The 22172-nt window shown below is 45.0% G+C and overlaps 2 protein-coding genes and 1 long non-coding RNA gene across 5 annotated transcripts in view; 2 read left to right on the top strand and 1 right to left on the bottom strand.

The window, feature by feature from the left end:
* The first annotated feature begins 885 nt into the window (after positions 1–885).
* Positions 886–11175, top strand: Snrnp27 (small nuclear ribonucleoprotein U4/U6.U5 subunit 27). Of its 2 annotated transcripts, NM_001108636.1 has the most exons (6): positions 1617–1684; positions 3042–3162; positions 4291–4403; positions 5168–5247; positions 9980–10044; positions 10750–11175. In NM_001108636.1, exons 1-6 carry the CDS (start codon positions 1651–1653, stop codon positions 10802–10804), a joined length of 468 nt encoding a protein of 155 aa, NP_001102106.1. In that variant the 5' UTR covers positions 1617–1650; the 3' UTR covers positions 10805–11175. The 2 variants fall into 2 exon arrangements, with proteins under 2 accessions (XP_063142356.1, NP_001102106.1); XM_063286286.1 differs by having other exon boundaries at positions 886–1684; positions 9980–11112.
* On the bottom strand, positions 10759–13518 carry LOC134486607 (uncharacterized). The gene is made up of 2 exons (XR_010065859.1): positions 13383–13518; positions 10759–13263 (listed from the first exon to the last, which is right to left on the bottom strand). It is a non-coding gene; the product is annotated as an uncharacterized LOC134486607 (long non-coding RNA).
* Positions 13257–22172, top strand: part of Mxd1 (max dimerization protein 1) — a 24242-nt gene continuing 15326 nt past the window's right edge. Inside the window, exons 1-2 of one of the 2 annotated variants that reach the window (XM_063286285.1) lie at positions 13257–17305; positions 17608–17707. In XM_063286285.1, the coding sequence (XP_063142355.1) occupies positions 17233–17305; positions 17608–17707 (173 nt within the window). In that variant the 5' untranslated portion in view covers positions 13257–17232. The remainder of the gene's footprint in view (positions 17306–17607; positions 17708–22172) is intronic. The other variant, NM_001100749.1, reaches the window with a different exon arrangement.

Genomic DNA, 22172 nt, shown 5'->3' with positions numbered 1-22172 from the left:
ATATTATTTACAGAAACCCTCCTAGAAGATCAAATTAGGCTGAGTGGCCTTTTATCCTTCTGGAACACACTGGACACTATCCACACTGTGAAAATGTCCTGTCATCTGCTTCCATGATGAAGACTGCAAGCCTCTTGAGGCACAGACCACGTCATCCCTCCTTTTACCCTAGTGCTGCCTGAGTGCAGTATCCATCGTTCAGCAGGCACTCAGAAGTGGCCGCTAAACTAATTTCATCGTACTTCCCAACCACTTTTGATCACCCATAGCCCCCATGTTGCTTTGCTCTCTTCTCACACCTCGAACGCACAGTGCTTTGGCTTCCCCTAATTCCCCTCTTGCACTGGGGACAGTGACTTCAACTTTCTGTAGTGTTTATTCAAGATTATCCCTAAAACTGCCTTTTAAATGACGAGAGACTCCTAATGCTCTTCCACACCTTGACACACATTATGCCATAATCTCAAAAATATGGAAGTCAGGCCTCATGGTGGGAATTCTAGTTAAGTTGAGAACAGGTATTAAAGAAGCTTACAAAAATGTATGTATTTAATTGTGTTTACTTTTTTTTACATGATGACTTGTGGACCAAAGGTTTTCAAACTAAAACTAGCCTCTTCTGCCTCCTCCCAAGTTTTTGTTCTAAAAGCCAAGCCTCAGCCTTTGACTGGCATCACCTAGCATTGGTTCCATCAGTGGAGGCTGCACTTCCATTCACTCTGTGTGTGTGTGTGTGTGTGTGTGTGTGTGTGTGTGTGTGTGTGTGTGTGTGTGTGTGTGTGCATCATAAAGCCTTTCATTTGGAAAGTTATGGCAACATTCTGGAGGTTCTTTTCAGGAGTAGGATGGAGTCTTTTACTTAACAAAAGTAAAAAGGCTGAGAGATGGCAGAGTACAGTTGGTAAGAGCATTTGCTGCTCCTTTTCTCAGTGCCTACTGTCAGGAGGTTCTAAATGGCCAATTGCATGGAATACAAGCCCTCTTCTAGGCTCTAGGGACACCCACATACGTACAAAATTAAAACTTTCTCACACCGCCATAGTAGTCCAGGGTGCTATCATCTGAGAAAATTTAAAGCTGACTTAATAAGAATCACGTGCAAAAGTCAAAAATCAGCTCATGCTGATTAGAATTCATGCGACCTAAACACTGTGATGCACTCTTTTAATCCCAACACTTGGGAGGCAGAGGCAGGCAAATCTCTGAGTTTGAGGCCAGCCTGGTCTACAGAGTAAGTTCCTAGCCAGGGCTAGTGAAACCTGTCTCAAAAATCAGAACAAAAAAGAACTAGTGTGATGTATTTTCAATGTGTGGAGAAACGCTGGGGAAAACAGGAGAGAATTATGCTGGGTGGAGCGATGCACAGCTAGGTGAGTTCTCCAGAAGGACAAAGGGGTCAAAGTACTTTGCGACAAGAAGGAAGAAATCCTAACTTGAAGAAGCAGAATCCGCCACAAGTTCTTTCAGGAACTTCAGGCCCTGGGGCGACATCCGGGACAGGACCTAGGTAGTCGGTTTGCTGGAGCAGCCGGAACCCTCGCAACGCGTCCTGCTAGTTTCCAGTCGGCCAGGAAAAAAAAAATCAAGTTCCGGCTGCTCCGGAAGTTATGGAGTCGTTTCCGGGGCGGTCGGAGGAGGAGTAGGACTCCGATGGGTCGAAGTCGTAGCCGCTCCCCGCGCAGGGGTGAGTCCAGAAAATCTCGCGGCTTGGGACGGTGACCAGTGCTACCCACGTCCTCAGCCCCGAGGGACGGGGAGAATGTGGGACGGGGCGAGGCCGGGGCCTGCTCTCCTCAGCCCCGCCCTGAATTAAGAGTTCCACAGTCCTTCCCTTAGCTTCTGGGGGGACTGTGCTTAAATCATAAATCAGCCCGCCATTCTCTAGTTCAATTCTCGTAATCATCCTAGATAACTTTACCTTGAAATATTGGTGTGAGAATTAACATCACCCTCATAACATTCAGCAAGTGATTGCCTTGGCTTATAAATGCTTACTAAAAATATAAGTTCCCTGCCTAGGTCATTAGTTGAAAGTGTTTAGAGTTTGAGACAGGATATCCTAATGTCTTTTGTATCCCAGCCCCTAAGAGTACAGGACTGAGGCGGTTTAAGGTGGGATTTGGGGGCAAACTCAGAGGATTACTGTGACCTTGGTCCTGTTAAGGGATTAGAATTAGTCTCTAGATGTTTAGAACAAGGCTCACCTTCAACTGATGTATACTCAATTTTCTTACTAGGCAACCAGGGCCTCGAGCAAATTGAGCCGTCAAAGTGCTGTAAATTTTCAATAGATTGGTTTTCCTTTTGGGAGGAAAATACCAATTTTGTGTTATTATGCTTTACTTTGACCATTTTACTAATTTGTACGATAGTGGTAAATTGAACAATGCCCTCATACACAGCCATACTTTCAAAACCACAAAACTTTATGTTAAGAATATAATTCCTATTGGAGGGATAACCTAATTAGATATTAAGCCATTGTATAAGCAATCGAAATATGGGTGATTTTAAATATACCACATTGTTTGACTTTAAAGTAATTTAAGTGAAGTTATGTGTTGATGTGTTAGTAGGTTTTCGGTGTGTGTGTGTGTGTGTGTGTGTGTGCTTGTGTTGAAGAGAACCAAACCTAGTGCCTCGCACATGTCCCTGAGCAATACCCCAACCTTTGTTTCACACACACACAGCCAGGGCCTTACCATAATAGACATTAGTCTTGAATGATTACATTTTCTGCCTCCACTTCTCCAGTCCTGGTGTTACAGATGTGTGTCACTATGCACAAGAATTACTTCTTGTTTGTTTGTTTATTTTTTAAGACAGGGTTCTCTATCACTTAGATGTGGCTATTCTGGAACTCGTGGACTGGCCTTGAACTCACGAACAGGGCCTGCCTCTTCCCTGAGTACCATGCTCGGCAGACTTTTTTTTTTAAAAAACTGTTCATTGTGACTACTAGAAGTGACTTGCATTATACTTGAATAGGACAGCTCTAGGTGTTCAAATTAACCTGTAGCTCTGCTGTGTTTGTGTCTTAGAACGTAGGCGATCCCGGTCCACATCTCGGGATCGAGAAAGAAGACGCCGAGAAAGGTCCAGGTCCAGGGAGAGAGATCGCAGACGGAGCCGCTCAAGATCCCCACACCGAAGACGCTCCAGGTGAGTGTAGACATGAAGTAAAACAAGACGAGAAAAGCCAGAAGCTTGGCTACAGAGATGTCCAGAAGGTGCCCCTGACTTTGCCTTTATCCCTTAGAAGGGGGCTCTGGTTTCATGGAATGGCAAAGTTTAATCGCAGGATTCTAAAGTTGGCATTACTCTTGGCCAATGGTTTAATTACACTGCATCAGCATCGTCTTTTAAAAAAGTTATCCATCTTATTTTCTGGGTGTGAGTGTTTAGCCTTCGTATATGTTTGTACCTGGTGCATCAGAAACGTGTTCCAGACTGCCGTGAGCTGTGCTGCAGGTGCTAGAGCCCATGTCCTCTAGAAGGCCAGCCAGTGTTTTTAACCGCTGAGCCACCGCTCCAGCTCCAGGGAGTTTTCTGTAAGAGCAGCAGGAATAACGAATGAAATCCCCTTAGAATGGTATTTGGTAGAGTAAGAAATGTAAGTATGCGACCCACGGGGAGGGAGGGATTCTTCTAAGACATGTGTGTGTTCATTTGTAAATTTTTTTATTGCATTTGAAGGGATGTGCAGATGTGTAAGAGAACGTCAGGGACAACTTGGGAGTCACTTTTCTCCTTTCACTGCCTGAGTCCTTAGAATCAACTCAGGTCGTCCAGCACTTTTACCTCTGTAACCATCTCAGTGGCCCAATTTCAAACTTTTAAAATATTTTGTGTGTGTGTGTGTATGTGTGTATACATGCATGTATGTACACTTATATGAGTTTTACATGTACCACATACATGCCTGTATATGCCCATGGAGGCCAGGGGACGTCAGATTCCAGGAAGTGCTGTTGTTGGTGACTGGGAACCAGACCTGGGTCTACTGCTAAAGCAGTACTTGTTCTTAGCTACAGATCCTCTCTCTGTCTAATCCACCTCATCTTAGAAACACAGACTTTTCTAGACTTAGTCATATTGATAACTTTTGGATAAATATTTTTCTTCCGAGCATCAGAGAGCCCAGGTAGATCCTTCTTATATCTGCTCTAAAGGGGACTCTGGTCTCTGTAGCTTTGATGAGTCTTCCCTGACAGAAGCTCACAGAAGACTGTGCAGATGAACAGAATTGTCTTGCGTGTGTTTATAACATCTTTACTTCACAAACATTAGGTCTCCAAGGCGACATAGATCCACATCTCCCTCCCCTTCTCGGCTGAAAGAAAGAAGAGATGAGGAGAAGAAAGAAACTAAAGAAGTAAAGAACAAAGAACGTCAGATTACTGGTAATGGTGCTGGATAAGCAGCCTTGTTTAGATAATTTCAGTCTTGTTAAAAGTTTAAATTTGAAGCCAGGCAGTGGTGATTCACACCTTTAATCCCAGCACTAGGGAGCCAGAGGCAGGCAGATCTCTGAATTCAAGGCCAGCCTGGTCTACAGATTGTAATTTTGAGGATGCAAATATTAACCTTTTAAAGGATTCATTGTGTATGATCTTGAAATTTTATTTTAATTATACAGTAGTGAATGTCCAGTGTTTGTGTTGGTTCTGATTTAGGAAAGGCATTCTTTTAAAGATAATTTTTTTAAAGATTTATTTATTTATTGTATATGAGTACACTGTAGCTGTCAGAACACCAGAAGAGGGCATGGAATCCCATTACAGATGGTTGTGAGCCACCATGTGGTTGCTAGGAATTGAACTCAGGACCTCTGGAAGAGCAGTCCGTGCTCCTAACTGCTGAGCCATCTCTCCAGCCCTAGAAAAGGTGTTTTTAAAAATAAGAAAAAGCTTTCTTTGGAAATAATCTTCAAAACTTGATGGTGTTGCCTCTGATGTTAAAGGCTCTGTGATCACTCGATGGACACTCCGGCACGTCAGGGTTGATAGGAACTTTTCTTGTTGGATTTGCCTGCCTTTTGTCCGCTCTTTGCTGGTGAGGTGGAGCGTGCACACCTTTTGGCTACTCTTCTCATCTGCACAGATGCACATCTCTTCATCCACATGCGTAACGATAAGAGCTCAGACACTGGTTGTTTATTTTGCAGAGGAAGATCTGGAGGGTAAAACGGAGGAGGAAATAGAAATGATGAAATTAATGGGATTTGCCTCTTTTGACTCCACAAAGGTAAGTAAAGCATGGAGCCAGTGACGTGTTCGGGGTGGACTTTCCCTCACCTGTCCTGGGTTTCCGTATTCTTTTGCTATCACTAGTAACTTCTGCCAGAGGCACAACCTATTTGTTGCACAGTCTTTGAGGGGCATAAGCACATGCAGAGGAAGCTGCATTCAGGGAATGCCCAACACATTCCCTGGGCTTCAAGGGTGTGTAGCGGCAAGTGCTTTTCAAGCATGAGGGCACAAGGTACATGGTGGGGACTTCCAGTGTGCTGACCTACATAACCACTGTCCCTGAGGCTATCCGAGGTGGGGCTTTGGGGCAGTTTCAGGATTTCTCTGTCCTTATTCATACATCTGAAGGGGCAGAGCCTGAGGCCTCACAAATGCTATGCAAGTGCTCTACAAACAGAGGCAAATCTCTAAGCAAAGGCAAGGATTTTCATCAGGGGAGTGACATGAAACTGTTGCAGGAAGACGACTATGGAGGACAGATGAGAGGTACGGTAGATTGAGGACAGGGAGGGCAACTCAGTTATGCAAATAAACTATCAAAAAGAATCTACTGCTGGTCTGTGCTCATTAAGTTGTTGATAGGTGGTGTCATCTCAAGTGCTGTAAGGTTTCTTTCTAATTCCTGTGAGAGTCTGGAGCGCTCACCAGTGTCCATTTAGGAGTGCCAGGACACTGTTGAGAGACAGAAGTAAAGACCAGCTCCTCTTCCCTTTCTTTGGTGTCTGAGTAGTTGGCATGAGGGGTGGTTTTGTATGTTACTCCTCTCCCCTGCTCTTGCCCCGCCTGCCTGGCCCCTCCCCATTAGTCCCATTTGACTTTCCTATTACATATTGCTGACTTCTTTTTCCCCTTCTTCCCAAAGGTCTCTTCCTCTCTTATGATCCCCTTTCTAGTTTCATGACCGATCCACCCCCTAATACATGTACATGCATACACATACATAAAAAAATCAAAATTTAGGATTTGCATATGAGAAAACATAATTGTCTTTTTGAGTCTGATTACTTCTCTTATTCCAGTTCCATTCATTTTCCTATAAATGACTTGATTTGTTTATTTATTTTGGTTTTTTTTGATTTGGTTTGGATTGGGGGTTTTTTGTTGGTTTTGGTTTGGTTTGGTTTGGTTTTGGTCTTTCAAAGCAGAGTTTCTTTGGGTAGCCTTGGCTGTCCTGGTCCTGGAACCTCTGTAGATCCAGCTGACCTCACAGAGGTCGCCTGCCTCTGCCTCCCGACTGCTGGCATTAAAAGCGTGCGCTACCACTGGCTCCTTGGCTTTGTTTTTCGTGGCTGTATAAAGTTCCATTGTCACATTGTCTTTATCCATCTGCCTGCTGATGGACATCTGGGCTGGTTCTCTTTCCTGGCTGTGGTGAGTAGCATGGCAGTAGACATGGATGAGTTAGTACCTCTGACTCGAGGGTTGGAATTCATTGCCAAGCAGAGTAGGCTTGTAGTGGCTTTGGGAGCCTCCAGACTGACTTCCATAGTCCAGCTTACACTCCCACTAGCAACGAGGAAGGGATTCCTTTGCCTGTATTCATTGTTGTTTGTTTTATTGTTTTAAGATTGATTTTTTTCTTTGAATGTTTATGAGTGTCTTGCCTGTGGGTATACACTACTACATGCGTGTCTGCTGCCTGAGGATGTTAAAAGCCCATGCTAGATCCCCTGAAACTGGACTGCAGATTGTTGGGACTTGCCACGTGTGTGCTCAGAACCACACCTTGGCCCTCTGGAAGAGGAATAAGTGCTCTTAACTGCTGAGCCATTTCTCCAGCCTGTCATTTTGGCTTTTGTTCTGACTAGGGTAAGGTGAAGTAGTTTTAATTTACATTTCCCTGATGATTAAAGACATGGTTATTGGCCATTTGTGTTTCTTTCCTTTGGGGAATCGTCTTCAGTTCATTAGCTCACTTTTTGAGTAATTTTCTTCTTCTTTGGTGTTTAATTACTGCAGTTGGATGTCTCCTGTTGCTATGAATGCTCCGCTTCATGTAGATGGCAAGGACTCTCGTTTCTCAGCTCTGTAGGCTGTCTGTCCCTTCAGGAGAGCTTTCTGTGTCTATGCCCATCTGGCAGTGTCTTGGAATTATTTCCTATATTACTAAAGGCCCCTTTGGCTTCTGCCTTATAGCTGTATCTTGAAGTATTTTCCTCTCTAACCTCTTGCTTTTACAGTGGTTATGTAAACTCCATTTTAGAATTTAATACTATTAACGTCCCAACTTTTTGTCTTTAAATATACCAGATTCTCTGATCTGTGTCTTGTTGTTTGAGACAGTCGTGATCCCTCCTACTTCAACCTCCCAAGTCCTGTGATTCTGGGGATGTGGAAACACACCCAGCTCAAGTCTTCCTTTTATTCAGAGTATTTATAATATGTATTGTAATCATTATTTATATGTATCTAACAAATGTCAATACTTAGAGAGTGAAGCTATCATGATCTTATTGTTCTTAGAATAGTAGTGAAGGAGCTTGGTTTTTGGACTTCTCATTGCCTGGTTCATATTCGTAATTCCTTAGGGCTGTAAAGGTCTCCAGACGCTGGCTTACTATAGTCAGAAGAGCTTTGCTTGTAAAGGAGACATTAAGTAAGCATTCTTAGATGCTATAAAATGAGAGCAACTTGGGTCAGGGCTCTTCATCGGTCTGGTTTGGCTCAATGCATGATGGGTCATTTATGCACCACAGAGCCACAGCCCGACCCACATGTGGTTATTTCCTAACCACTTCACACAGGTGCTAATTTGGTTCATGTGCATTTGGCTTCGTGTCTGTCAGTTAAAGCCTCTCGGCCCGCTCATTTTTCTTTCTAAACATTCGTAGTTTCCTTATGTTTACTAATGGATAATTTTCTCTCCCCACACGTGGGAACAGCATAGTAACGCACAGCTCTGCACACAGTGAGGAGATGAACGTGATGTTCCGATGTAAGGCTGCTCTTCTGAGGTCTTGCAAACTGCCTGCTCTTGGGAACTCAAGTGACAACACCTCAGGAGTTTGTTCAGTGTCACTACTTTCTTGAAAAGTTTAGTGAAAATAGGAGTCCAAAATTAAGTCCAATGTGGGGCTTAGGAGCTGGTTCAGTTCATAAAGTGCTGACTGCAAGTGCAAGGACCTGAGTTGGATTCCCAGCAGCGACAGAAAACAAAACAAACCAGGTTCTGAGGCATAACATGTGTGTCCTCAGCAGCGGAGCAGGGACAAACACGAATGGATAGGGAAGATAGATGGCTGCATCGGGCTGGCAGCCACTCGAGCAGGTCTGATGAGTTCCAGGTAGAAGTCTCATCCCAAGTAAGGTAGAGAGCCAGTGAGATGGCTCAGCGGTGTGTATGTGTGCACAGCGTACAGGAGATAAGTGTAAAAACCTTTAAAAGATGGAGAGCAACTGAGGAAGACACCCAACATAGAGCTCTGGCCACTGCATAAATGCATGCACATGTTCATGTACACCTGCATGAGCATACCTGCACATGAGCACGCACACACACATAATTCCATGCACAAAAAGGAAGAACGAAAATTAACTGCAAATATTTATCTTAACTCCCATTTCAAATGTGTAGGCTCAGCTTCAGTGCTCAGAATCCCTGGTTTTGTCCTAATGCAGATGTTTAGTGACACGCCACACAGATAAGCCACATTCCTAGTGGAGGAGGGCTGGTCACTCATGCCAGCGTGTTTTGTTGCATTGGTTAGTGACATATTAAACTGACGTCTTTGTAAACTTTTGCAAGTAGAGTGACCTAGGGCCTGAGAGTACAGCCTCCACCAAGAAGCTAGCTACAACCTCAAGCCACATTTGGTGGCACATGCCTATAATCCTAGCATTTGGACAGAGGAAATCGGGAAGTTCAGGTAATCCTCAGTTACGTACTGAGGCTGGCCTGGGCTGCTAGAGTCCACCTAAAAAAAAGTCCATACAAGCAAAAAGCCACAGCCTGCAGTTAGGAGAAAGCACAGTATTGCAGGGTAACGTGTGGTGTCCCAAGGAAGGCACAGTTGACACTGATACTATTCAGGGATTAGAAAAGAGTGATGCTGACAGCATCCGGATCATTTGAATTAACCTCGACCAGTGGACAGCACCCAGATAGCTAACGGCTGGGTAGGGGTAGGGAAGGTAAGACAGACGTGAGGGACAGCATAGCAGCAAGTGGCTGCATAGAGTCTGGACCACAGTGAGAAGGGAGATAGACGTTTGGAAAGCCAACAGCACCAGCTCATCTTGTACCTGCTCCAAGTTCCACTTCCTGATTTAAGTGTTGAGTCAGTCTCTGCAAGAGATGGGAGTTAAACATAGAGAAAATTGACCCAGCTTGATTGAGAACATTAGGAGCCAAGGTTACAGTGTGTGTAAATGAGAACCTTGATCTCATTTCAAAAGAGGTCTTTGCAGGAAGTTCGAATCTGTTTCTGTGCCTTGCACATCATGAAAACTGAATGCATATTGTTTCTGCTTTGTGGTGCTGAGGTCCTCAAGGCAAACGCCCTGCCACTGAGTACCTCCCAACCCCAAATGTTTGCCTGTTGGCACATTGTATTGATACTTAGGTATGAACAGAGTTGCAACACTTGAAAGTTTGTGGGGTGTCCTCGGGGGCTGACTACCTCTCCTTCATTGGGCCTTTTTCTTGAATGGCTTTTGCCACCCAGGATGTACCCGCTGGACCCACTCTGTGAGCCAGGTATTTAATATGACCTTCTGTCTCTCTCCAGGGAAAGAAGGTAGACGGCTCTGTAAATGCCTATGCCATCAACGTGTCTCAGAAGAGGAAATACAGGTATGCACGTTCCAGGCCACGTGTGCTTATGCTTGGAAAAGAGAGTTATTACAGGATTATTGTGTTTAGGAATGTTTTCCACAGTTTGCACATGTGTGCTTGCTACCTCACTTGCGTACCCCCCACACCTCATCTTTTGAGCCATAGACGAAGATAAACATGACCCAGTCCTCGGGCCTCTGCCGCCCAAATGTTGGGATCACAATTATCCATCCGCCAAGATTGGCTCTATGAGGTGTACTGTCTTTGTTGTCTGCCTTCTGATGTATCACAGTGTCCTTCAGTTTACATGTTAGCAAACGAGCTCTGCCCATTATGCCATGGGGTGGGCTCTCTGCACGGGAAGCTCATAGTTCTGGCTGGACTGGTCAGTGAGCTCTTCTCCAACTGCTGGGGTTATAGGCTAGGCAGTCATGTCCAGTCTTTTACAACTCTCATGCTTGGAAGGCCGCTCTTACCCACTGAACCATCTCCTTGGCCCTGCTTTTGAGAACAGGGTCTCTATGTATTCCAGGCTGAGCTTGAACTCAAAATCCTTGCACCTCCACCACTGCAATACCAATGATTCTAGACACACACCATCACACAACAGATAAAATATTGCCATTTGAAAGATGCTGTGAGTTTGAATTCTTGAAATATGTTTTTATTATACTTTTAAAATGAGTCCAAAATTTAAAAAATACTTTTCTCTTTTTATCGTAGGCAGTACATGAATCGAAAAGGCGGATTCAACAGACCTCTGGATTTTATTGCATGAGCCTAGAGGTGTTGGATGGATGATTTTCCACCCCTCGTCTGGGTCAGAGAGTATTTTATATTTTGTATTTAATACACATCAAAACAGGATCTTGATTTTTCCTTCTTATAAAGTAAGAAAGTCTTATTTATGACACTCACCTTACTTACTTTTCAAGGCAGTGTCCCTGGGGTGGCCACCAGCCCATTTGTCTGTCCTTGTTCCTTTGAAACTATGTGTGCTTTCTTCTTGGATGCTTGCTAGGTATTCTTAAAAACTGAAAGTAAATTACATGTTTCCCCAATAAAACAATGTTTCTACCCATTTTATATTTATTTTACAAACATCTTTATTACTAGATTAAAGAGGCCCCCCCCCCTTTTTTTTTCCTACACATAGACTGGTTTTGTTTTGAGACAAGATCTTGTTATGTAGCCTGGATTAGCCTTGCAATTGGGACACACTGCCTTCCTCTAGCTCTGTGCTGCTGGGATCACCAGTATGTCCCCATGCCAGCTGAGACGGAAAAATGGAAAATACATAGCTTTGGATTTTTATACATTCTTCCTTTCACCCCAAAGTATCATTTACTATGTTCAGGAACAGAAGCCACACATGTTTGCTATAAAACTAATTTAGGAGAACCAGACAGCAAAAGAAAAGCCCAAGTTTCTTCCCTGCAATGTATAGCAGAAACATTTTGTGTGTCTTTCCAGGCTCTTATGGATGTATATTTCTTACCCACCCAAGAGATAGTGAGTAAAATATACAGCCCTCCTAACCTTCATTTACCATTAACATTGTTTGCTTGTTTGTTGTTTATTTTGAGACAAGGTTTTTTTGTGTGACCCTGGCTATCCTGAAACTCACTTTGTAGACCAGGCTGGCCTCGAACTCAGATCCACCTGCCTGCTTCTGCCTCCCAGTTCTGGGATTAAAGTCCTGTGCTACCTCTGCCAGGCTTTACAGTGAACATTTTTATGTTTACATTGTTGTTTAGAGATGTGGCATCTTGTGGCTTTTTAGTTGTACCATAATGAATCAGCCATTTCGGATGCCTTGATATTTAGTAATGGGTTGCATGTCGACTCAGAGATAACCTACAAGTGCATAGACAGGTCCTTCTATGCATCAGCTTCTGGTGGAAGTTGGCTGTGCCACTGCTCTTAGCAAAGCCTTCACTGGGCAGTGTGGGTTTAGTCCCTCTATTTTGTTGCAGGTGGACTGTTGTTTATCATAGCCCCCACTAATGCTAACATTCAGATTATTTCTAATCTTTTAGAATTTTAAACAGTTCTATAATTAATTGTGTCTCATGATTTTTTATTTTTTGACTGTATCTTTAATGTCCTTGTTAACTTTTTGGTTAGCATGCATGGAAATAGGTCTTTTTGGACATTTCCATGGGCTGTACCATTCTGCCTTGTTTTTATTCACTCACCCCATTTTCCTCCTCCTGTGGTCTCTATCTTCCCTCTGCTTAAGTCTAGAAAGAGAAAACATGGAATATCCAGGTAGCTTATTTCACTGAGCATAGTCATCTTCATTTCCATTTGGTTAGATTTTTTAAATCTAAGAGGAAATTGTGGGGAGCAGGGGAAGTATGGTTAGGACTTTTTCTTCTAATAGGCTGCTCTCTACCAGGGGCACACTTTGTGTCCAATCTTCTAAGAATCCGTGTGTTGGCATGCCCAGGACTTTGTCCTTTGACTCGCTATCTCCAGGGGCCATTAAATGTCTCCCACATGGCCTTGGATATGCATGCCAGTTGGACCTTCATACTCTAAAGCCTTGCTTGTGTCTACAGCATCGGGCACCCCAAATGTGAGAGCCCCCGCTTCCCTCCTGCACTCTTTCCTGAGGCTTCCCCGTTTTAGTAGATAGCTGTTTCATATACTCCTTCATTCAGACAAATTTTGGGGTCAGTCTCAACCTCTCTTTTATGCCCTGTGTGTGATTCGCTGGGAAATCCCTTTGACATTTATTTGACCATTGCTCACCACCACCACCAAGCTCGCAAGTCCAAAATTGCACTCTTGTCTGTACTGCTGCAGAAGCTCCAGATACGTCTCCTCTTTCTGCTCTTGTTGCCTACTTCCTCTCTACCCAACAGCACGCACCACCACGTTTCCCTGGTTTCAGTGATACTGTTAGAATAAAGTCCACGTGGCTGCAGTCTCCTGTGTAAAGCACACGGCTCCTGTGTGGTCTGTACCCACCCTGTCCCCATGCACTTGGTTGGACACATCTAAATTCATCATCTGTGCATATTGCTAGTCTTTGAGGCCAGGCTAGTTTTTCCACTTTCCTTTTCTTCCTTTGGAATGTTCCCTCTCCTCTAGATCCTTCTCATGATCCTTCTCTCTATTGAGATAAGAGTCATAGCTCAGAAAATATACTCAGATAGAGTTAACAGTAGTTTTAGTGTTCAGGCATTCATCTTAACATCTAGTGTCTTTTCATCATCCGAAAAAAGAAACCTTGAACTCTTTTTTTTTTTTTTTTTTTGGTTCTTTTTTTCGGAGCTGGGGACCGAACCCAGGGCCTTGCGCTTCCTAGGTAAGCGCTCTACCACTGAGCCAAATCCCCAGCCCGAAACCTTGAACTCTTAATGGTCTATCCCCAACACCTACTCCCACCAGTCACTCACATACACCATGTCTCTAGTGTGTGCCTGTTGTGGTGTTTTGTATAAGTGGAGCTGTGTGCTGTTTTGTCTGGCTGCTCACTCAGTGTCATCCACACTCTGGTGTGTATTAGTGTTCCCTTCCTTTTTACAATCCACTAATTCTCCATTCTGAGGTTATACCTTGGTTTTGCTTATACTTCAGCAACAGCAGATGGCATTTAGGATGCTTTGGTTTTGTGAAAAATAGTCCATGGATACTAGTGCATGTTTATATAAACACATATTTAATTAATTATTGAGACAAGGTCTGTCTCTGTAGCCTGGCAGTCCTAGAACTTAAACCCACAGAGATCTGCCTGCCCCTGCCTCCCCAGTGCTGGGACTAACGGTGTGCCCTACTACACCCAGCTACAATGAACACGTTTATTCTCAGTCCCTGGCCTGTCTATGTAAAAGTAAAGGACTGGGCTGTAGAATGATCTGTTTACGCTCGTCCATTCCCGCAGCGTAGGAAGGTCTCCTGCTCCCCATGCCTGCCTCTGTGTCTGCCAGCAGCTCCTCTTTCATTCTGAGACGTGGGTCTCGCCATGTTTGCTACTGTGCCTCCCACCCCACGGAGTGCCTGGTGCCTTTTGAATTGAAATGTAGTGCTGTTGGCCACTTCTGGTTTTTGTCTTAACCATATAATATTTTATTTTGGAAAGTATTTTAACATTAATTGAGATAAGACTGATTCCTTTTTAAAAGTTGCTGATTTCCAAGTTGTATTTATGTATATGTGACTGTGTTTCTGTGTGTGCACCATGTGATACAGAGACCAGAAGAGAGGCATTAGGTCATCAAGAACTGGAGTTACAGGCTGGTTTACAGGTTGTAAACCAGCTGATGTGGGTCCTGGGAACTAACCCAGGTCCTGTATAAGAGCCAGCATACTCCTAGCTACTGAGCCTGCTCTCCAGCCCCTAGTCCCCTTTGACATAGAAGTCACAGGCCTGTGCTGGCCCTGTGCTGAGTGCTGGGGTTACAGTTGTGCTTTCTCAGACCCCACTTATTCTTTGTTTTTGTTTTTTTTTAAACATGTAGAGATCATTTTACAGCTGAATTAATATGGAGCCTTGTATAACTTTCTGTGCCTGTGTAAGTTAAGTCTACCTTTAAAGAGCTCCGCTACCCTCTTCTGCGTCCTGTGCAATATATATTTCTCTATTAGAAAATTTGAAGATTCTAATGTCATGGTGAGAGAAGCCATGACACTGAAGTGTTTAAAGTGACAGCAGGAAAGGGTTGATATTAAAACAGAAATGTCCTCTTTGGATATTTGCTACACAAAGAAATGATATCAATTCCTCAAAAACATAGAAGACAAAATTCATCTCATAGTGGCTTTACAAACTTGGTTGTGAAGAGGGTTTCAGTTCCCACAGCCTTAGGCCTTTCAGGCAGTCAAGTGCTATGGAGGATCAAGTTCTGAGGTGCTCCACAAAGCAGCAGCCCCTTGGGTTCCTTGAGATGAGCTCAGCATTGGCCATGACCTTCCACCCAGCCGGAGCCGTGGGAGGGAGAGAGCCAGGCTGTGGGACTAAGAGACTAGATAACTATTCATCCCTTTGTGTTTCTCCATTTAACTACTCAGTTCCGAGTTTTATCTTGCATGCTGAAAAGCATCTTCCTTTGCTATCACATGCAGCTTTTGTATTAAAATTCTTGCCATAGAGTTGGGGCCCAAACATTTTAGAACTCTCATGTTTGGGAGGCCAGGCCTACTTACCAGTTCAGGAGAAGACTGAGCTGGAGCACCCTTTGTTTTTCACTGACGGCTTCACTGCCAGTAGATGGCGCCAGATACTCTGTTCTAATGTGGAGTCCTAGTTGGCATAAGCAATCTATTTCTTGTCACCAGGAAAGGAAATTGCCATATTTCTAAGTCTTACTCTCTGACGTTTATGTAATTGGGTATTTTTGTTTGGAGTTGAATTTAGACTTGTTGGTGCTTAACTTACTTGCTTTATTTATTCTCTCTGGCTTGGGTTTCAAACTCTGACCACCCTTTTTAAAAGAAATGTGTGGCTTTTCTGTTAGAGTGATTGTAGGGGTAGAATTATAATCCTGAAATAGGATTGAGTTGAAACAAATTGTTGACAGCAAAAAGGAAAGACTGAAAAGATGTCAGATATTCACAGTAAACTTGGGAGGAAATATGAAAGTGTGAAACCCATGATGTTAAAAATGGCTGAAACAAAGCATTTTATGAATATTAAGTTGGTTACTTTATAATGATCACATACAATACTTTATTTTTAAACTTAACAAACAGCATACAATTTAAAAATATTCCAAATGGTTCTTTTCCCCATTCTCATTTCCAAGTTCCATGCCTTCATGAAAAACTGCCTTCAGTATGTGTGTCAGCATAGGGCCCTTGATTGTATCCCTGGACATGCCAGGCAACATTGCCTCTCCATTGCAACCAAATCTGTTGTGCGATATGGCTGTTTGAATTGTGTTCTGTGGCTGTCTGTAGTTCTGTATACCTGCCATTTTGTTGTTGTCATTGTTGTTGGGATTGTTTGCTTTGTTTTTGTATAACTGTAAGTCAGAGGATTCCCTGGACAGTTGTGGATGATGACGGGTTCAGGTCTTTCTCCAAACTAAGGGGAACCAGGAAAGTTATTTGTCTCTGAGCCTCTTTCTTCATGTGCAAATGTAGCTAAGGAAGACAACTCTTGGGGTTGTCCCAAGGGATGAGAACCCTCTAGGTAGATTACATGACATATTCATACAAAGAAAGCTAAAACTATACTGACAACACTCATAAGTTTTATTTAAAAATACCCTGCTCATTTCAATTTTCAGGCCCTTTAGCTTCATTTCTGCCTTTTAAATTGGGCATGTTGACATTGCATTGTAGGTCTCAAATAAGCTCTCATTTCAAAAATCGCGATGCTCAAGGATCTGTGTTTACAAAGTGAGCTTTCCTTTCCTGTGGGTGCTTGTGGAGCACAGTTTGTGGCCTCTGGAAGAGGCCTGCTCTGGAGTGTTTTCCTTTGGGGTGGAAGGGGCGACCTCGGGTTCAGCCTTACTCTCTATGCACTGCGAGCGTGGTATAGGGGAGCCGGCTGTTTTGCCCCCAACCCCTAGGGTGGGAGCTAGGTGCCACCATCTGCTGAGGTCCCTAGCTAGGCCTGAAGTTCTCCCCAGAGACAGTGGGCAACAGGTCGGCGGCCAGTGGGCGGGCGCCCGCCCTGCCCTCCTGCCTTGTAACCAATCAGCGGCCCAGGAGTGGGCCGCTGCTTGGGCAGAGCGGTGACGTCATCGTAGCCGGGAGGTTTCCGAGGATTAGGCCAATGAGGCGCGGGCGCCGCGGCATTCCCTGTACTGTACTTGCCCAATACCCGCCGAGCCCAAGGGGGCCCGACTGTCGGCGTGGAGCCAATGGGAGGCAGGCAGAAGCACGAGGCGGAGTTGCGAGTCCTTCAGCCAATGGAGTGTAGGGGGCGGAGTCCGGGCCTTGTCAAGCCCGGCCAACCGGCAGGAGAAGCGAGCTCCTGGGGCGGGGCTGCGGGCACTTCCCCAATCGCGACGGGCCAGGGGCGGGCCGGGCCGCGGGCGGCCCAATGAGGCACGTCGCCGCCGCGGGCCTGTCAAGGGACGGGGCCGGGGGCGGGCGACGGCGAGTCGGGATAAACACTCGGCGGTGGCGGCTGGGCTCCGGGCTCCGTGCTGTCCCATCGCTGCCCCTTCTGGCTGGCCAGCGCGGCAGCTCCTCGGTGTTCCCGGCCGGCCGCCCGCGGGCACGGAGAGGCAGCCCGCCGGGTGCAGGATGGCGACAGCCGTCGGGATGAACATCCAGCTGCTGCTGGAGGCGGCCGACTACCTGGAGCGGCGGGAGAGAGGTGCACGGCGGGCTGCGGGCAGGGCGGGCGGCCGCTGGGGTGGTTGGGGCGCGGGCCGGCCGCGAGCGCCAACCCCCGGGCCCGCGCCCCAAAAGCCGAGCGCGGGGGGCGGCGAGCAGCTGGAACCTTCCACACCTGCTCCGAACCGAGGGCGTCCACGCCAGGAAAGAGCAGGCATTGTTCTCAGAATTCCGCCTGCCTGCGCCCGCCCGGTGTCCCGGACTCCGGCAGACAGACGGACGCGGGGACAGGGTGTCAGATGCTCTGGGCCCAGTTATTAATGGGACCCCTCGGTTTTCTAGAAGCTGAACATGGGTATGCCTCCATGTTGCCATACAGTAGCAAGGACAGAGATGCCTTCAAACGGAGAAACAAGCCCAAGAAGAACAGCACCAGTAGCAGGTAACTGTTCAATATTCTCCTTCTCTGTAGCGAACACGAGATGAAGGCTGATTGTTAGTTACTTACAGGATTCTAGCCCTATAGATACATTGAAGGTTCAGTAATGAGCACATGGTGCCAAGCAGCCCTTTTTAAGTTGAGAAAACTGAGGAGAAAAGCAGGAATATCTTACCTTTCATTGTGACTTTTAAAAGCAAAATTAATTCTACATTTTACCCTCTGAACAAAGCAGAACTCTGTAGAAGCTCCAAGAGGGGCTGGCAGCAGGGTCATTACTTTTGTCTGCCTTAAAGCAACAAGAGTTTCCACGTTTCCTTTAACTCAAAACGCTGCATGTTATCAGTTGATTTTGCTTGTGATAGAGACTCTATAAATGAAGTATCTGGCCTGACACAGGTGGTAGAAATTTATATTTAATGTGTACATTAAATGTAGTAGTTTGTCTGATAACCCAATTGTGACCTCTCTTCCTGATGGCTGAGCAGAGTGATTGAGGTTAGAACCCACTTCTGTAAGAAGATGCATGTTACATTAAGATGTCAGCAAGGTGCAGCCTTTTCTTTTTAGCCTCACAGATTTACCTTATAGTCCTCAAGAGCTGTGAATTTCACCACAGTGTTTAGTTAATGGCTGAGAATTCACAGTCCCTGATCCACAGTAGCATTTCATCTCTGCTACTGTCCTTGTGTCCCCCTCTTTGCTCATAAAATACTCGTTGTAGCTAGGGATGGTGGTGCCCATCTTTAATCTCAACTCTCAGGAACACTCAGAGACAGGTGGATCTCTGTGAGTTGGAGGCCAGCTTGGTCTACCTAGGGAATTCCATATGAGCCAAGGCTACACCGTGAGACCCTGTCTCAGAAAACAAAAACAACACTGCTAACGAGCTGCTAGGAGTCTGTGTATCTAGGGCCATTTGACTAAGTCTTTCATGCCTATCAACTAAAATAATTGACATTTCATCAGTTTAGAATCCTAGTCCCTCCCCCTCATGAATAACTTCCCACAAGCACTATATGTATAGCCTCTGTGGCTTAATACAGACCACTAAACCCCAGGAAGTTCCCACTCAACGCCTGAAATTGACCCACCTTGTCCTTGGTTCACCCCGTACCTAGTCCTTAGTGTTGGGATCACAGAATTGAGCAGCACACTTGGCCACGCTCCTGACTAAGGCACCGGAAGGGTGGACCTGACCTGGTAATTACCTGGTGGGTTTTCCTTGTCCTCTCATCTAGCATATCCTGGTAGTGGTAGTCAGCAACACTGTACACGGACACTGCAGCCTTGAAGGAGCATAAGCACACTAACGTGAGTCAGACAGGGGGCATCAGAAAAGGTTCTGCTGCCTTTGTAACTGTGTTGTTTGCACACAGAAGGACTTCAAAGGCTTGGTGTGTTGTCTGTTGTCTCTGTACTACTGTATCCTCTTTTGCCATTATTATAACCACTCCTTAAAGAGACTGTAGTTCCTGAGTTTTGGCAAAGCTGCAAACTCTTCTCTTCAAGGCTTGCTTTCCATTCTTAGAGACTAGGCTGTCGAAGCTGCTCATGTCCTTCCCTACCAGTGAACGGGTGTGATACAGTCAGTGGTCGAAGGGTCCCTCAGGTTCAGGATTAAAGTTTGGGCAGGTAGTTTGATATAGGTATGATTCCTTCCATGGCTGTTGGCACATCCCTCACCTGAGGAGGAGAGTGGCATCAGAGAGTGTCTGCGTGTCAGACACAGCCTTCTGCCCAGAGCTATGAGAACGTAAATGTGAAGTGAGAAGGCCAGGGAGACACTCCTACTTCACTGAACTCTTGGAAAAGTAACGTGTTCATATTCAGGTTAAAGTATTATGTTCTTTGCTTGTGGAGTCTGAGGGAATACTTTGCTTTGAACAAGAAAAAAATAAGATTCACCCATGATATCGAACTTCTTAGGAACGGAAATGCAGTGTGTTTTAAAACTGCTTGGGAAGAAAGAGAAAGAGAAAGAGAAAGGAAGAAAAGGGTGGTGGATGTCAGTTGCTTTGGGATCATCCAGATAACTGCATTACAAAGGGATCTTTCTTTCGGTTTTTAAGATCACTTAGCTATCATTTAGAATTGAAATTGCGACCTTTGTTTTTCTTGGTTTTGTGTGCTATTGTTTTTAAAGAAAATCTCAGGGCACAAGCTGCACCCCAGTGATAGAGTGCTTGTCTAGCATGTGCAAGGCCTTGGATTTAATCCCCACATTAAAGAAAGGAAAAAAAGGCAAAAGTCTTACATGGTTACCCCCAGACTCTTGGGTGCCAATGATCTTCCTGCCTCAGCTTCTTAAGTAATTGGAACTGTGTATACATGTCTCTGCCTGTGCTATTTTCTAGAAGTATATTTTGTTAATGTGAGTAAAACAGGCTCTGCCACTGATGTGAAAGAGGAAGTCGGGCACTTGGCCACTGCGCTCTTTTATAAGGAGTGCCTGTGAAGTGACCTAACATGTGGAGCCCTTTTTGACGTGCTGCATTAGACTGAGTTATCATTTTATAGTGTTTGCTGCTATAGGGTACAATTGACCTTATTGGCCATCCAGGATTCCCGAGTCCTCAGCGATTGCATGGAAAATGGTTTGACCCAGGAAGGTATCTGTGCATTCTTCCAGGCCTTACTTAAACCTCAGTGCTCACCTGGGGGCGGCTGCTGCTTATCAATGGCTCAGTTTCACCCAAGTCTCAAAAGCGCACTTCACTTACACTGTTAGATGGCTGTCCCCTTTTAAAAGGCACCACAGGTTCAACACTCCTTAAGTAATCAACAAAGCCTGTCATTTCTAAAACTTGAGTTAAAAATTGGAAGAGTTATGCTTCCTATAGGATTCGTAGATGAAATTTGTTTCAGGGGCTCGTATTGTTTAAATATAGATACAAATTGTCAGTTTGTCTGTAGCTCTTCAAAGAGTGGAAAAGTTGCTGTAGGAGTGCCCGGGTGCTTTTCCTCCTCCCAGCCTTCCACATCAGGGTGGTGCTCCTCTGTAGTTAAACAGGGAAGTCTTTTTTTTTCTTTTTAAGATTTATTTATTTATTATATATGATACACTGTTGCTCTCTTAGGATACACCAGATCTCATTACAGATAGTTGTGAGCCACCATGTGGTTGCTGGGAATTGAACTCAGGACCTCTGGAAGAGCAGTCAGTACTCTTAACCACTGAGCCATCTCTCCAGCCCAACAGGAAAGTCTTAACCACCTTAATTTATTAAAAACAAAACAAAAACTGTCAGACTTTGAACTTAGAATGTCCGGTTAAAGGTAAAATACCACGTGTTGAAAACCACGTTTTTTATTTGTCCCTGCCATTCCCTGAAGGATGTAAACCAGAAGACTGACGGAGAGCCTAGTGAACCAGCCAACAACTGGTTTGGAGGTCCTAGAGACAAAACGTAAAGCCAGCACTGTTTCCTCATGTGTAACAGAGAGTAATCTCCCAGGGCCTTATAGAAGAAAAGGTTGCCTTGATTACATTTTTACTTGTGTGTGTGTGGGTGGGTGCACACGAGCCATGGCCTGCCTCCCTGTGGATGTCAGAGGACAACTTTCAGGAGCTGGTTCTCTCCCTCCACCAGTGGGTTCTGGGTATCAAACTAAGGTCATCAGGCTTTGTGGTAAGCACCTTTATCTGCTGAGCCTTCTCACCAACCCCTAGAAGAGAAGTTTCAGTGCTGGGCTAGAAATTTCTTGTTTGAAGACAGCCCTCTGCCCCCACACAGGCCCAAACTATCCCTGATCTATGCTGTGAGTAAACGTGGCTATGGCCATTGCTGCCATATATAGCTGAACACTTGTCATGTCCACCATAAGGCTTTACCTCCTGGGTCACAGAATTCACAACCAGAGCCAGTTAGATTCCAGAGAATTCAGATTGGTACTTTTCCAAAACAGCTTCCTCACTGATGCCTGGTCATGGAGAAGCTGCTCTTAGATGTAGAAGGAATCCTGTTGACTTCCATAATTATGGAAACCTGTCCATGAAGTCCAAGGCAAGGCCTGGTCATTAGGATCATCTATGAACACTAATGCCTTTCATCTGAACCTTGCCAGTCACGTTTATAGCTGTTCCCTCATTGATCCTTGCTTCTTTACTAGATTATTAGCAACTATTTGTATTCCTATTTAACAGAGGGGTTAACCAAGGACAAGATAGTACACTTATTTCATCTACAGTACCAGAGAGGACAAAGCTGGACTTTTTTCATCTCAACTCCTGCTTTTACAGACTGCTGCCTTTGTGTTGAATTTGCAAACCCCTGCTTTACTTCACTGCTGCGAGGCAGCAGCATCTTTCTGGAGGTTGTGCCTGAGGCATTTATTTCAGGGAATTGAATTGGGAGGGATTTATTTTACCACTTAAATAGGGGGTTGTAATCAGACATCATGTGTTAGTATATGCTGCCCCTAGGAGGTAGGATGGGGGTATGTTGCCACCCCCATGCCTTTACAG

Source organism: Rattus norvegicus, chromosome 4, assembly GCF_036323735.1.
Source record: "Rattus norvegicus strain BN/NHsdMcwi chromosome 4, GRCr8, whole genome shotgun sequence".
NCBI classification, from domain to species: Eukaryota; Metazoa; Chordata; class Mammalia; order Rodentia; family Muridae; genus Rattus; species Rattus norvegicus.
Note: the sequence above shows the minus strand (reverse complement) of the source record. Positions and strands in the feature narration are given on the sequence as shown.

Coding starts and splice junctions, on each gene's coding strand:
- Snrnp27 (XM_063286286.1), top strand. CDS start 1,651: ATGGGTCGAAGTCGTAGCCGCTCCCCGCGCAGGG. Junction 3,163..4,290: donor CCACACCGAAGACGCTCCAG/GTGAGTGTAGAC, acceptor CACAAACATTAG/GTCTCCAAGGCGACATAGAT. Junction 4,404..5,167: donor CAAAGAACGTCAGATTACTG/GTAATGGTGCTG, acceptor TTTATTTTGCAG/AGGAAGATCTGGAGGGTAAA.